The sequence below is a fragment of the Haliotis rufescens genome, unplaced genomic scaffold, assembly GCF_023055435.1.
Source record: "Haliotis rufescens isolate VD_foot unplaced genomic scaffold, xgHalRufe1.0.p SCAF_23, whole genome shotgun sequence".
NCBI classification, from domain to species: domain Eukaryota; kingdom Metazoa; phylum Mollusca; class Gastropoda; order Lepetellida; family Haliotidae; genus Haliotis; species Haliotis rufescens.
The window spans coordinates 12,522,066-12,538,810 of NW_025963924.1; the positions used below are offsets into that span (position 1 = coordinate 12,522,066).

Genomic DNA, 16,745 nt, shown 5'->3' on the forward strand with positions numbered 1-16,745 from the left:
TTGACGCATCAGCATCCATGAGCCGGTTTCCATTCGCGTCATATTACTAACTATATTTCCATCCAAATTCTCAAAAATGCGTGCCGGGGGCCATTTTATTTTTCATATGTTAATTTTATTACAAACTGTTAACGGTATATATGTACATACACTGTCAACAGATGTGATTCACATGAAGCATGAATGTTTGATAGGACTATGTATGGCATATTCCATGAAGTGATGAACGAAGTGAAGACACACATAGTATAGTTTAACAAGTGAGTGAGTGAGTGAGTGAGTGAGTGAGTTTGTTTTACGCCGCTTTTAGCAATATTCCAGCAATATCACGGCTGGGACACCAGAAATGTGCTTCAAACCTTGTATCCATGTTGGGAATCGAACCCGAGTCCTCGTCGTGACGAGAGAACGCTTTAACCACTAGGCTACCCGACCGCCCCTTTATCAAGTAATAAACGAAGGGAAGACATATAGTCTTCATCAGTAGGTACCTGGCGACAGTAAAACGATGGGAGGCGGGAGGGCATGATTTCTATATTAATGTAGTATGGCCTTACCCACTTGCGGACCTAAAGGGGGTGCAGGGTGCGGAAACCAACCTTTTCAGATGCCTTACATGTGCCCTTTAAGTTACTTCGTAACTTGGGTATTACGTGCACCCCTTCCTTGGACCCGACTCTGTTACCTGGATTTAAGTAAGGTTACCTCGGCAACAGTTTTTGTAAGGGTCATCTTTCATACATACATATATATTATAAAATTCCAAACCGTTCCCAATCTCGAAAAATAACACTGTACTATACTAAGCCATAATCTAAATGTATAGAAAACTCGATTTAATACAACCACAGAGTCATCGTTTAGTTTATGAATGAAATGTAATCGCTATGAAATAGAAAATGAATACCATTTTTTGTTAATTTGTCCTTTTTATAAAAGTAGTAGAGACAATTTAATTCCAAAATGTTACCATGTGCAACAATCTGTCCCAAAATTTGTCAGTCTTCTATCTACCAGAAATGACTGTATTATTAAAACCTGTCCATATATTTAAAAATACATTTACCTATGTAAATACAAATGTAAAAAAAGATGAACGTTTGTTGTAAGAAAATTTGTGCATAGTAAATATTATTCCTGTAAATGAACTCTGGGCCATGTGGCCTTCATTCATGAAATAAACTTCTTCTAAACTTCTTCTAAAACTGTACTATATGTTAAAAATGTCTCGTGGTATGTCTCCGGTATAAATATGTATACGTCAATAACAAGTACACACTGGTAACATCGTATGAAGTGGTAACTACTTCAGGTTCTCTGTGTAAACATATAGCGAGTTTGACACCAATTAGCTAAGAAACGACACAAACTATAACCTGAAAATACGATGCATAAGGAACAACATATGACAGCAGTGATAAAGCGATCTTAGCGACACTGTCAGTAGAAATGAAAGATTGCTTCGCGAGCGACGGTTTCCAACAATCATAATCAGTGTCATTGAGTCATGTCTGAGCTTACAGCCATCCTGTGTTGGAAAGTTACACGTTTTGCCCATGCTGTTGTCTGTAGTATGGCTGTGGTGGGGGATATGCCTGCTGCCAGTGTTGTGTGGGGGATGGTGCCCATCCCTACCACTACGCCATGCTGGGGCTGAATCACAAAACCTGGCTGCTACTCCTGAAACGAAAACATAATATATTAATTGACAGCAATATACTAACGGAATAAAGTAACTGTCATATAAAGAGGTGTAAATGTTATGTTATTGAAAACCATTATTGAAAACCATTTATCGATTATTTACAGCCCGCCGTCATGTAACTGGGATATTGCTGAGTGCGGCGTTAAGCAACAAAAGAACCAAATCATTTTCCAACTCATCCCAGCACCCTTTTACTGATTATAACACAGCTTGTTCTGGTCGCTATGTGCCTGAAGCAATGCCGATATGGCATAACATTTTAACTCACTGATCCAATTCTTTGTTTGTTTGTTGCCAAACGTCGCACAATATTTCAGTCATATGACGGCGGGCTGTAAAGTAATCGATTCTGGACCAGACAATCCAGTGATTGACATCATGAGCATCGATCCACGCAATTTGGATACGATGACAAGTCAGGGAGCCTGACCACCCGATCCCGTTAGTCGCCTCTAACGACAAGCATAGTCGCTATTTACAGCAAGCGTTGGTTGCTGATCATGAAGACCTATTCTAACCGGATCTTCACGGGTGATCCCATGCTGATCATAAGGAGAGACTGAACTGGATTGGATGCTCAGACTCTGTGTCTCAGGTTTTTGCGTGTCATCGTGCCCATATGGCGAGGATGTTGCTCATGTTTTCGGTCACTGGTTCGCCTGGTCCGGATCCGCAGGCAGCCTCGTAATAGCTGTTGTTTGGTGACTGCGGCACCATAAAACAACATTCACTCATTCGATTAAGAATTGGCTTTCACTACCTTCATAGAGTGAGGGGCATACACTGTTTGGCCCTCACTCTATGAAGGTTCATACTCCAATGAACTCACTCAAAGTGAAAGTCAATTCTTATAATTTTTTTATCACAATTTCTTACCTCAAAGGATGCAGGCCAAGATCTAGACACAATTTTATTTGGTACGTGTGACTTCATGTTTACACTGACATCCATACAACTACCAGATATATCGCGGAATAAAATAGTTCCTAAAAGAGAGAGGTGGCATGAGCGTATGGATGAACAACTTGCTCTTCAGAAACATCTTACGCAACACATGCGTTCAAATCATATCACCATTAGATGAGAAAGGGATGTAAAGAACAATCTCAGTAAGTCAGTCACAATGCTCGTCGTAATATATACATCAAGTACAAGACGTCAAAATGGCCGGCACGATACACGTGACGGGAGAGATTTCCGAATTTGTTAATGAACCTGTGGCGCGGTTACATGTGTTAGTCATCACTGATCAACTGGCCGATCATTGAAAGGTGATTAAAAAAGCGTCAAACAGACACTAAGGTAAATTCATAGCTCGAGACGGTCACTGTCAGCCTAGACACGGAGCGAGTCGATACTACGATAGTTTGGATGTGTACTTCTTCATTTGTTTAGGAAGGGCCGTAGCGAGGATAGCCATTCATGCTCAAGCTCTCTGACGTTTCTCAATGTATACTGAAACGCTCAGATCAGGATGTAAGGTTCTAAATGATCAGAAAGAGTGTAAGTGAGTGAGTTGTGTTTAACGCCGCTTTTAACAGTATTCCAGTTATATCGCGGCGTATCAGCTTAATGTGGGAGGAAAGCCCGAAGTGATGCAGGTCTCAGACGTTTACCACTTCGGTGAAACCCACGAGCACGGGTATGGTGCTGACAAACCTAGAAACATAATCGGGGCGAACCGGGATTCGAACCCACAATCATAGGTTTCTGGCGTGCCCAAGGGACGCAACTCTGCACAGCGAATCGCGGCGCCTTAGACGACTGGGCCACCCGTGCCCCCTTGATCAGAAAGAACGCTTATGTATGTTTTCGTGCTGGGTTATCCCAGTGGTTCCCCAGGAATGTGGAAGTAGTCCGTCAGTGTTTTCGTCATGTCCAGAACACGGTCTCGTCAAAAACGTATGAACGTCAACTTGTGTCGTTCACACACTTATGAACGTCAATTTCGCGGTCATGTGACCGACCTCTCGTCTAATGGAAAAGCTGTATATCCTGTAAACGTCAAATTAAAAAAATATATCCACAGTTGACTATATATTTGAATAACACTTTTAACTCCCTATTGTATAGTACCTAGCGTCCGCAGGTAAGCATCCCGCCTAGAATGGTGGCGACGAGTGTTGATATCCAGCCAACCACGACCATCACAATGATGCCGACAGCCATGCCGTTAATGGCGTTGAGGTCTTCACAAGTGAAGCCTCGCTTGGTTCGAGAGCTGTTAAAGATAGAACAAAACCTGACGGTAGAATATTATCAGATAATTGTTAAGTGTTCGTCCCATTATGAATTCAGTATGAACATACAGTAAACTACGTTTATAACGAACACGCTTATAACGAACTGTTATTGCCCAGGCCATTTGCTGTACATATAATATGCTTATAACGAACTACGGTTATAACGAACTAAAATTAGTTGTCCCTTTGAGTTCGTTATAACCGTAGTTTACTGTAATAAGAAAATATGCACCCATGTTGATGGTGGCGAAAAATGAAACAAAAAAAGAAATGATTGTTCGATGGTGATGTATTTGATATGAGTTACATGGTTGTGCCTTGGTCCTTACGTTTGCAGTATTTAGCGACTGTTTTCAGCTGAGTAACATTTTGATAACTTTTGTAATTTGTTCGTCAAATCCAATTTTCAAGTGTATATTTTCTTTTCTCTGGCAATTTAGTTATATTCAAGCCAACACTGCAAGTTATCTGACACACAGTTATCACAGCTGTAACTCAACAGCGGATCCTGCATCCTGTACGGAGAGAGCAGTTGTGTGCCCCACTACAGGACATGGGGAGATAACTCTGGCAGTACGATGGCGTCACTTCCGGTTCCGGTGGAGCGCGCGTATCCAAGATGGCGGCATGTCCAGTTCCGGTGGCGTGCGCCCAAAAGATTGCGGCACGTCCGGTCCCGGGAGACGTGCGCACCTCCAAGAGGGCGGCACATCCGGTTCCGGGAGGAGGCCATAAGAAGCGCACGTAAAATCCTCCTCTTTCATTTTTTTTTCTATTTAAAAAAAAAAAAAGGGGTGGTGGTGGTGGAGGGAGGAGGGAGGAGGGAGGAGGAGGGAGGCGGCGGAGGGGGGAGGGGATGAAGGCGGCGGCGGCGGCGGAGGGGGAGGGAGGGAGGGAGGGAGGGAGGCGGCGGCGGAGGAGGAGGAGGAGGGAGGAGGAGGAGGAGGTGGGTTCTTTGTTTGGGTTTGAGGGTAGCGGCAGCAACTAAAATTTTTAGTCCACTAGTCCTTATAACCCTTAAACCTTAAAACCTCCTGCCAATGGTGATCTCAAGTGGAGCATTTCTACTTCCAGCCCTGCCAGTGATGATCTCAAGTGGAGCATTCAATTTAAGTTCAAGAAAAAAAGCCTGTGAGGTGAGTCACATATCTTGGGTACATTTAATATCTGTCCCTCCTGTTACCATCCATTTTCACATAACTATATTATCAACATATTGACATGTTGGTCACTTGTTAAAAGAAGTCAGAGTTTCCCAGTGAATATTCCACGTTCGTCCATTCAACAGGGAGTGTTACTTGGCATAAGACGAAAAATGACATAAAATACTTCCCCCCTGTTACTAATCCCATGCGATACAGCGGGGAAATATTAGTAACAGGAAGGATATTATATGCTTTTAGAAGGGATCAAATGTAACACTTTCACACACTGTTTAACCACTGAAAAATGTTGAGCAAATTGTTCTAGAAGTATATTAAGCTTCGGGTCAAACATTTCAAATACTATGAACATGTCGCTGAGCATGTTTTACTTTAACAAAGTAACAGCAAGGACAATTTGAGCATGTAGTTAAACCGCAATGTATGAATTAGTGGGTTATGTGATAGAGATATTGCATGGAAAATAAAGTGTTTTGTCCTTGTTTTCCAGATTTGCATGGCTCTCTTTCAGCTGCTGAGAAGCAGAGGCGAAACACGTGATAACGATCTGGAAAGACGTACCACTTACCTCATGTTACCACAATTATAAAGTTATCTCCATAGAAGGACAGCATTTTGATACAATAACATTTGACATTGATGCCTAATTCATAAGTTGAATTTGTTTCATTTGAAGACTATGGATATCTACATTAACACACCATGGATACTTGTATTAAATTCTTTTTTCAATTCTAGAGGTCTTGTCCTTCCTGTTACCAAACTGTTCCTCCTGTCACCCAGATCAGTGAGTGAGTGAGTATGGTTTTACGCCGCGTTTAGCAATATTCCAGCAATATCATGGCGGGGGACACCAGAAATGGGCCTCACAAATTTGTCACCCAGTCCAAAACGTAAAAGTAAATTTAATGAATTCAACATTGTGCTCAGTGCTTGTGTCAAAGAACCAACATGGTCATACAAAATATTGTAGTAATAAAGTCTAAATAGCTAACACCTGGTGAAGAGTATATGACATAATGATACTTAAAATATGGAAGGTAGCCTGCAGCATTCACATTTAAACAAAGACTGTAGTCAAGGTAGACACAATTTTATGGATAACAACTTCTTTAATACTGTAAAAAAACGACGTTTCGGTATAGATCCTTATACCGTTGTCAAGCAAGACTAAATGAGGGACATAGTACAGAATATATATAGTAGGTGGAGGATTAACAGTAGATTCCACCTATGTGTTCTCTGTCCATCGTCTTGTGACAGTATTATCCTTCTGTTGTCAACACTTACCCGTGTTATCCCACTCACGTATGCAGTTGTTACTGTTAATCCTTCACCTACCATATATGTTCTGCACTATGTTATAAATCATTGAAAAGATAAACCTTTCATTTTAGTAAACTTACTTGGGTATGTCTACTTTTTCTCAAACATAAGTTTTACCTACGGTAAAAGAGGGACACTTGACATTCAGTTCCCTTATGCCATTTGGCATAAGCAAAGCAGGAACAATGATTGAGGTGTGAAATTCATGTTTTTGTATTCTCAAAAGGTCACGCAGTTGTAAAAAATACGTTTAGCACAAAAATGATTTGTCATTTTTGCCATGAAGAAAATCTAATATTTTCTGATCCACATACATAACACACTGATATGATCAGAAAGCGTGGGCCTATGGGTGTGGTCTTCGTTTCTTCATACAGGAAACTAGTGTGATGAGGTTACCCCAAGAACAGTTTTGTCAGAAGGACAATCAATGTAAGGTGTCGTATTTTTATTTAATGTTTAGTGACGAACATATTCTTACCTGCACACACAATTGTTTCCATCGGTTTTGCAGGTTTCGGAGTCGGCCGCATCCAATGCGCCTATTGCCAGTACACAGATAACGAAGATGATTCCCGTAATGACGAGCGTCAGGATACAGAATACCATCTGCGTGATGTACTGAAATACACAAGTTACTAATATCTATATCCCACGGGCGATGTTCAGTTGTCAATGTGGTACTGCACAATACTGATGACTAGAGCAGTAGCCACGGAGTCGATATATATTAATATGGTACAAGGTTTATGATGTACTGAACAGAAATATATATGGTTATTGTTTTTAGTTTTAAATAATAATATTATGATGTCATACCACCACTCACTACTTTCTGTTAGATGTTTGGTTTTCTCGCACACATCGTAGTACCATCTTAATACATTTGCATTCTTTTTCAATCTGACAACTATATTTGAATTGACTTCAAGTAACGAAATTCTAGTTCTTCATTTAATAACTACATTTTGTATCTTAAATATAGAACGGTCATATCTCGAGTGTTCTAAACTAGGCGTCACTTAAAATCACATCTTACTTCTTGCTACCGCTCAACAAAGATATATAAGGACATCCCATTTCAGGTCACGTCAGAGCGACCTTTCCGCATACACATACATATACACATACACCTTTACACGCCGACGCACGCACGCAAGCACGCACGCACACACATCGACACACGCGCACCTACAAAAAAAACACCCACATACACCGACACATAAACATACACATAAACACACACATGGACACACAAACGCCACATATACATATACACACACCCATGCACACACCGACACACACATAAACACGGACCGACAGACACACATACACACGTCGACACATACACACACCGACACATACACATACATACTGAACCAGAATATCCGTACGGGGGCACGGGTGGCCCAGTCGTCTAAGGAGCCGAGATTCGCTTTGCAAAGTTGCGTCCCTTGGGCATGCCAGAATCCCGGTTCGCCCCGAATATGTTTCTAGGTTTGTCAGCACAATACCTGTGCTCGTGGGTTTCACCGAAGTGGTGAACGTCAGAGACCTGCATCACTTCGGGCTTTCCTTCCACATTAAGCTGACACGCCGTGATATAACTGGAATACTGTTAAAAGCGGCGTTAAACCCAATTCACTTACTCACTCAGAATATCCGTACAAATATGGGAGGTAAACTGAAGGGCATGGCTACTCACCCCTCCCTTGCAGCGTGCAAATGATGCTATGGCGCCGATGAGGCCAGGGATGATGAACTGTGAAGGAAACAAGTTTGTGAGGGTCAGCGCATTTTGACGGGTGATCTGACTTATTATTGGTGAAATTTTGTTTGTTGGGATTGTTGGCACATGACAACTTTTGTTCATTAAACCTGACGTCACGCAATATCGTCTTCGCCTATTTCAAGAACTGCACACAACTGTCGTGTTACCTTTTGAAGTGGTGATCCTCGGCAAACCTTGAGTGGTATACATTAAATCTGTTACTGCTTAAATTATTTTCTATCCAGATAATCCAATGAATGACATCATGAGCATCGATCTACGCAGCTGGGAAACGATGACATGCATCAACCAAGTCAACGAGCATGTCCGTTAGTCGCCTCTCATATGACAAGCATCAGTTGAAGATCAACTCTCACCCGGATCTTTACGGGTTTTATTATGAATAAGGGAGGTAAACTGCCATGTGAGAAAATTTGTAATTGGTACCTACAGCGAAGCCTATGGACCATAAAGGGGACGACGCATACGCTGAAAATTGGTTGAAGCCTTCGTGGTTTTTGAGAGTCACCTGGAAAATCTTGTCAAAGAACGTATACACCAAGACGCTGAATGCGGTTCCTGCAAACATAATAATGACGCTAGTGGTACCTGAGACATATACACGCTGATAGTTTCGTTAATGAATAACACGTGGTTATGACAGCAGGATCATGTATGGGGTCGACGGGCCCATGCTGTCAACCACTGGTTTATCTTCCCAAGAATCGACTAGAATCCCAGGTAATCATCACCTAACTAGAATATTGCTGAGAGCGGCGTAAAACAACAGTCGTTTTCGAATTCCCCTCATGGATACAAAGCGTGAAGCCCGTTTCTGGTGTCCCTCGACGTGATATTTCTGGAATATTGGAATATTGATAAAAGCGGCGTAAACCAAACTCACCCACTCACAAATCTTTGTCACTTGTGGGCATATGGCAACGCTGTTTTGTCTACCTCATAGATTCATATATTTACATGTAGCAATCCCCCAATATTAATACTAAAAAAGAGTATGAATATGATTGAAGCCATTTCAAACCTATTGCCACTTTTGTATTTTGGTATCTCCATATCTGATAGTAACAGTGTGAGAGGTAATATACTCTTCAAAAAAAGAAACGCAAAGCTAGATTTGTGTGAAGTAGGAAAGTGCATTTTTACGAGGAACCGTACAAGGTATTGAGGCACAATGTTGTGGAGAGAACACTTGGTATCTGTAGTCATCTCACTTATCGTTACTTGGAAAATGTCCAAGGTGAAGGTCTGCTACCATCAATAACGCGTTTGTCCCCGTTGGAATCGATAGCGGCCTGACATCTCCTGTCCTTGGAAGAGACGAGTATGCGAATCACATCCTGGGGAACGGTAGCCCACTCGGCCTGCAACGCTATAGCCAACTGTTGCAACGTCTGGGGCTGTGGTTGACGTCGGCGTAGCCGTCTATCCAATTCATCCCACAGGTGCTCTATCGGGTTCACATCCGGGGACCTGGAGGGTCAGGGGAGAACATCAACGTTGTTGTTGTTGTTGTGTAGACAGGCTCTTGTGATCCGTGCTGTATGCGGTCGAGCATTGTCCTGCTGGAATACACCGTTGCCGTTGGCTGCAATTGGGAGGATGTGTGGTAGGAGAACTTCGTTGATGTATCGTTGAGCCGTAAGATTGCCCTGGATATGGACCACACTTGTCCTGCCATGATGAGAGATATCCATCCACATTATAACGCTACCCTCACCAAACCTGTCCATTTCCAGTACGCAGTTTCCGGCGTAACGTTCTTCCCGACGTCTGTAGACCCGTGCTCTTCCATCCCCTCGACGGAGGAGAAATCTTGATTCGTCGCTGAACCAGACATCAGCTGAGGCCATACCCTGTGTTAACGACACCAATGCAGTCGTTGTTGACGATGCGTCGACTCAATAGAACGCGTCGAACAGGACGCCTTGCTCGTAGACCTGCTGCTCTCAAACGGTTTCGTACGGTCTGATCGGAGATTCTGTGCAGTCCGGGTATTTGGGATGCGGTTGAGGTGGCTGTGGTCGTCCTTTCACGTTGGTGGCGCAGTTGGATGTAGCGATCTTGGGCGGGGGTGGTTACTCTTGGTCGTCCCGACCTTGGCCGATCACATGTTGACCCATCGAAACCGATCCCATAACCTTGTGATGGTGCTGGGCGGTACATTGAAAACCCTGGCTAAAGCTGATCGGGATTCCCCTGCTTGCAAGCGGCCTGTGACGTTGTTTCTTTGCACTTCTGTTAATCTTGGCATGTTGTTGAACTGTCACTGTTCGATTGACGCAGATGCCAGGCAATCAAAAACCCTGCACTTTATATACCGTTCATAGTGCTACTGCACGTGCAGCTCAATGGCCCTTTCGTTAATGCACTGGGTGCGTTTTTCCAAATCGTACCTCTCCCTGGCTAATGGTTTGCATGTCGTGTTGCATGCCCTGTTGTGATAATGTTGATCGGGGAAATTTGTCCCTGACTCTATAACACATTTAACCTCTTCATCTTGCAAATCTTGGTCCGCTAATTTTGCTTTTATCGCCAAAAATATCCGTTTTGCGTTTCTTTTTTTTGAAGAGTATACTTTCAGGTGAGACTTGCTCTGGGGATTTACATTTCAATTGTAAGACCTAGGTTTTATAATTGAATGTTTATAAACTGGCCTTTTTCATGTGAAAATATCAGTATATTTTTTATTTTTTAAAAGTCAAATTATTTTCACATGAAATTCCACGACGAGAATCGAAAATGCAACCTCACACATCGTTTTTAGTTTTGTAACGCAGTGTTTTCCCACAGAGCCACCAAGGCAGGGGATGGAAGGCTGTTCAATTTTAGATGTCATGAACTCTCGCACGCTTTCACTGAATTCGTTTTATTCCTGGACACGCTGTATCTTTTCACTATACGACAACCCGATGTTTCTTGCATTTAGACGGTTCTTAAGTCCACCTCCTCGGTTTTTTTTGAAAATATGAAACCCCGAGCTCGGAAAGAGCAATCGGGCCCGCGGCCCTCAGGTTTATCCCTCGTGTTTTACACTTTCAACCAAAACCTCGGTGTCGTGTTTTATCCTTATCCTATAACTATTGCGCGAGCACATTTTAAATAAGATAGAAGTCAAGGCTCACTAAATTCAATGTTTATTCCTAATAAGGATATTTCCTATCTCAAAACACAAACATGTTGTGGGTAACTTTTGTCCGAAAGCATGTTGAACCCAGTTTGGGGCAAATCCTTGTCCAGCTGCTTCGTCTCGCTCACATTCGTGACCAACTCGTGTTATTCCGGGACAAGCCGAATAGCGACGTGTGCCCCTCTCGTGGCCATTTTTGCAACCCGGTTCCGTCTTAGCGCAAACGGGCATACCTAAAACAATTGTCAACTCGTTGCGCAATGGATCACATATATTTCCCCATATATCATTTATATTTCAGATGCAATTGAAAGCACATCAGTACATGCGAAATTATACAGTATGATTGAACACATTTAACTGTGTCTTGGGTATATTTTTAGATGCAAGACATATGTATAAACAGAAATTATTTCTGAGGGATTCTTTGACGAAGAACTTGAAACCATACGCGCATTCTCATTGGTTTGTCGTATATTCGCACATAACATTCATCGATAGGGGGACGAGTCTTCTTGCAGGTTACGGAAAGGGGCGAGTGGAAACGAATGGTCTCGCTCAGTCTGAACAGAAAGTAGTTCCCATGCAAACAAATGAACGGACACAATGAACTGAGAGTGTCGCTTATCAACGGTGGGGAGACAGGTGTTGAGATACTACAACCGTACGTCATATGTGTGTTGAACAAGTATGACCTCGTTTTATTAATTTTGACCGCTAATGAAAGCTAACGCTCTGGAACATTTAAACATTCAAACATTGAACCGTCATCAGTAGTGCTAGTTACCCGTAGTGTCAGTTACTCGTAGTTCTGCTTATCGTTAGTGCCCTTTACCACTTGTGCTAGTCACCTGTGGTGCGAGTTACCCGTATTGCTAGTTACACGTATTTCGAGTTAGCCGGAGTGCGAGTTTGCCGTTGTGCGAGTTACCTGTACAATGAGTTACTCGTTGTGTTAATTACCCGAAATGCCAGTTACCTGTATGTCGAGTTAGCCGGAGTGCGAGTTAGCCGTAGTGTGAGTTACCCGAAGTGCTTCTTCCCAGTGCTGCTATTAACCCGTACAACTGCGTCAGTTTGTTAACGCGAGCCAATTATATTAAGTTTTCGCATTAATTTCGCATTACAGTATGTTACACAGTACCTGTGTCGGCGCTGCCAACTTTATGCCGATATTAGTGGTACATTCATGAGGTCAATGTCGGAGAGGCTCTGTTCAATTGTATCCAGTTCAATGATGGGCCTGGTATTTTGTTTGTTTTGATAACAGTAAACATAAATGATCACTTATAAACCTCCAGTGACGTCATGCTATTATTCTCCAGTAGGGTTAAATCTTATACACAGAGATGTTATAATACCCCAGGGATTTTATTAACACGTGTTTCTCGAGAGAATTTTTTTTTGCATTTTAACACAATTTAATGAAATGTAAAATCAAATGACAAATGTTTTCTTTATATTCCCAAAGATCGAACACTCAACCTTCGTATCACTAGGCTACAGTGGCGCCGATGAATCACAATGCTTTTAAGAAAGTCTGTTTCAAGTACCGTACCAAGAAACATGGAGGTTCATGGTTCATGGTTCATGGAAAGAATGTTTGAAACGTAAAAATGTTGATAAATGTTGTATCAAGTTTCTTTTTTCGGTTTATAAGTTAGATAAAACACGTCCCCTAGGGTTTTTATGATATTTAAAACCCTTACCCTTGGGATAAAACCTCGGGGCTGGCGTTCTACCGTTTGTCCCGCGGATGCGGGTTTTAAATTTACACTCCAGTAAACCACGGTTATAACTAACACGCTTATAACGAACTGACTGATATAACGAACTTATTTTTTAGTCCCGACCATTTGTTGTATATATTCTGTATATATGCTTATAACGAACTACGCTTATGACGAACTAAAATAAGTGGTCCCTTTGAGTTCGTTATAACCGTAGTTTACTGTCGTGAAAACTCTCGGACGTGCTTTATGCTGCACATAAAGTTCGTTTGCTAAATTTCCGTCATATGTCAAATGAAACAATTAGACGCATACTTTACTGCCTTTGACATGATATATAAGCGTAATAGAGACGTAAAATACCACACGCATCAGCGTCAGCGGAATCTGTCCAAACCTTGTTGGCATGCATTAGATCAGATCTGCCTAATTGGAGTGGATGAAATAATGCCACGGCAATAACCATTAGTGTTTGGCATGTGGGACCGTCGGTGGTATTATGTCGAGCCATAGGAACAAAACATAACGCGTTATGGGACATCATGCACCGCTCTGTCTGAATACCAAATGGAAGAGGGATGCTGACATGTCTGTGCAATCGAATTGGAATTGCAGATTTAATTTGTGCCATTGCTGGGAACATAGTTGCATAGGAGAGGGCTGGGACGGGTCCAAATTTACTACCCGGGTACCCACCCCCCTATTACCCGACCCTACCCGGCTACCCACTGTATGTCTCAGGAGATGTCTCAAAATGTCCGATTGGGAACATTTGTAGAATAGCCCTGACAAAACGTATTAAGATGCATGTGTTGAACAACCTGGTCATTCATGCACTGAAGTTGAATTAAGTTATTTCTTTATTCAACCATATGAAAAATCAGAAGGATTGGGTGCAAAGTCAGAAAGAAATGCGAACATTAGTGACTTGTAGTGTAACCATAAAGTTGAAGGTAACTTTTGTCAATAAACAATATATCACGTGACTAACCACGGGTCCGGGTAGTCCTGTGGGTACCCGGGTCCTACTCAGTACCCACCCGACCTGGGTACCCGAGTTACCCGTCCCAGCCCGATCAGGAGATGTTTTAAAAAGATCATGTCGAAAATGTAAACGTTTGCTATGGGAGAACAGATATCGGATAAAACTCTGTAAGATTTAGTTGATCTGTGATTGATTCAGCCCTTAAGTTGCATATGCCTTAGGTGTTCTGTGTCAGTGGTGCCTCAATGTACAGAGGAAATAGACGTCCACGAGCGTCAGATAAACAGTGGGAACCAAATTAAGGGTCATTCATACAGCACGCATCACTGAAAATCTATACACAACGAGTGAGCAATTCTTTCCCTATCTGAAATCCCGCCCAGGATGAGTAAGTGAGTATTGTTTTACGCCGGGTTGAGCAATGTTTCAGCAATATCACGGCGGGGCACACCAGCAATGGGCTTCACATGTACCAATGTGGGGAATCGAACCTGGGCCTTCGGCGTGACGAGCAAACGCTTGAAACACTAGGCTACCCCACCGCCCCCTACAACGGGTGAGCAATTCCTGCCCTATGGGAAATCCCGCCCTGGATGAACGTTGTGGGGTTGTGGGGTTGTGGGGTTGTGGGGTTGTGAGCAAAATATGATAGTCCCAAGACATTTTGGATATTATAGATCAACAGTTATTATTGAGATACGTCCATGACATCCATTGATCTGCTTTTCTATTGTTGGCGTGTTGGTACGTAGGGGTAGCGTGGTGGTTAGAGCATTCGATCGTCACGCCGGAGACCCGGGTTCGAATCCCCAGATGGATATAATGTGTGAAGCCTCTTTTTTGGTTGGTTGGTTGGTTTGTTCTTTTACGCCGCACTCAGCAGTATTCCAGCTATATGACGGCGGTCTGTAAATAATCGAGTCTGGAGGAGACAATCCAGTGATTAATATCATGAGCATCGATCCACGCAATTGGGATCGATGGCATGCATCAACAAGTCAGCGAGCCTGACCACCCGATCCCGTTAGTCGCCTCTTACGACAAGCATAGTCGCCTTTTACGGCAAGCATGGGTTGCTGAAGACCTATTCTACCCCGGATCTTCACGGGTCTCAGAATCTTGATGTTAGTTTAGTGCTACGGAGAGGAGTTTTAAAACTACAGCGCGTCTAACTTAATAATGGCAACACACATTCTTCACTCTAATTGTGACATATTTTTCATCACCCCTTCGGATCACACTCACATTTCTAGTAGGTCCTTGTCAGATATTGTGTAAACTATCCAAATTATCAAATATTGACCATTTAATGTTTGTTTGTTGCTTAACGCCGCATTCAGCTATATGACGGCGGTCTGTAAATAATCGAGTCTGGACCAGACAATCCAGTGATTGACATCATGAGCATCGATCCACGCAATTGGGATACGAAGACATGCATCAAGCAAGTCAGCAAGCCTGACAACCCGATCCCGTTAGTCACCTCTTACGACAAGCACAGTCGCCTTTTAGGGCAAGCGTGGGTTGCTGAAGACCTATTCTGACCCAGATCTGCACGGGTTGACCATTCAATGAAAACAATCACGTTGCAATATGCTGTGTGCCATGCGGTTGATTTATTCGATATAATACAATCGTATTGATGCAGTAGTTATACACTGATAAAAGACAAGATGACGTACCTGACCCAATCATAATGGCGCAGATGATTCCATTAGCGATGTTTATCCGTGTTTTAGACATGTTGAATAAGAAAATTCGACTGACAGTTGTGATGCAGATGTGTGGAATGTCCGATGTGGGAGCCTCGTCGCGGATCTACATAAAAAAAGGTCGCTCTGGAACAACATGTGGTCACGTGACAAGAGCGCTGCGGCATCACCACACAACTCGGAGGTGTCGACGTGGGATTGCCCAACGCTTCATCTCGCATATACATGGATGAGAACGATTTACTCATAGAAAACTCAAAACCGAGTACAGGGAAAATGCTTGCAAGGCAAATTCAGCTGCGAAGTACATTGTCATGCGGCAGAGTCAAATATAAATTTCAAACAACTTTCAGTCGACTTGAGTGGTGAACCACACAACATTGGAACAAATGTATATCTATATCACCGATCCAGAATATGTCTTGAAAGTTAGCTCTATAACAATAACATTGTTACAGAGGTGACTAGCTTCAATAATGCTGATCAAGCGTAAAGTATCAACGTTAATTAACTGCTTTGTATCATTCGTGTAATGTTGCTAATAGACAATAAAGTGTGCCTGTTCTTAGTGTGTGTGATATGGATACACATAACGAAGAAAAAACAAGTACAGTAAAGTACGGTTATAACGAACTCTAATTTTAGTTCGTAATAACCGTAGTTCGTTATAAGCATATATACAGCATAACTACAGCAAATAGTCGGGATCAAAAAAGTAAGTTCGTTATATCCGTCCGTTCGTTATAAGCGTGTTCGTTACAACCGTAGTTTACTGTATCTTAATCAGTTGTATCTCATCAGCAAGTGTGAATCAAGTCCTGACGTGCGCAAGCAGCCATGTATCACGACGTTCCAACCATATTATTTAACGTGCGTCAAGATGAGGCAGCATATGCATTCTTCTTTTAAACCTGTCTGCTGTATAACATTACAAAAGATAAAGCTGTGTGTGTCCGTCGCAA

The 16,745-nt window shown here is 42.5% G+C and overlaps 1 protein-coding gene across 1 annotated transcript; it reads right to left on the minus strand.

Moving 5' to 3' along the window:
- Nucleotides 1-302: 302 nt before the first annotated feature.
- Nucleotides 303-15,904, minus strand: LOC124133139. Its single transcript, XM_046497396.2, has 6 exons — nucleotides 15,754-15,904; nucleotides 8,660-8,787; nucleotides 8,143-8,199; nucleotides 6,919-7,058; nucleotides 3,782-3,926; nucleotides 303-1,680 (listed from the first exon to the last, which is right to left on the minus strand). Exons 1-5 carry the CDS (start codon nucleotides 15,812-15,814, stop codon nucleotides 3,782-3,784), a joined length of 531 nt encoding a protein of 176 aa, XP_046353352.2. The 5' UTR covers nucleotides 15,815-15,904; the 3' UTR covers nucleotides 303-1,680.
- Nucleotides 15,905-16,745: the final 841 nt, after the last annotated feature.

Excerpts from the sequence above, each read along its gene's own strand:
- LOC124133139 (XM_046497396.2), bottom strand. The coding sequence starts at position 15,814 with ATGTCTAAAACACGGATAAACATCGCTAATGGAATCATCTGCGCCATT. Across the intron at positions 7,059-8,142 it reads TTGCACGCTGCAAGGGAGGG|TACATCACGCAGATGGTATT; the intron begins GTGAGTAGCCAT and ends TGTGTATTTCAG. Across the intron at positions 3,927-6,918 it reads GGAAACAATTGTGTGTGCAG|CTCTCGAACCAAGCGAGGCT; the intron begins GTAAGAATATGT and ends TATCTTTAACAG.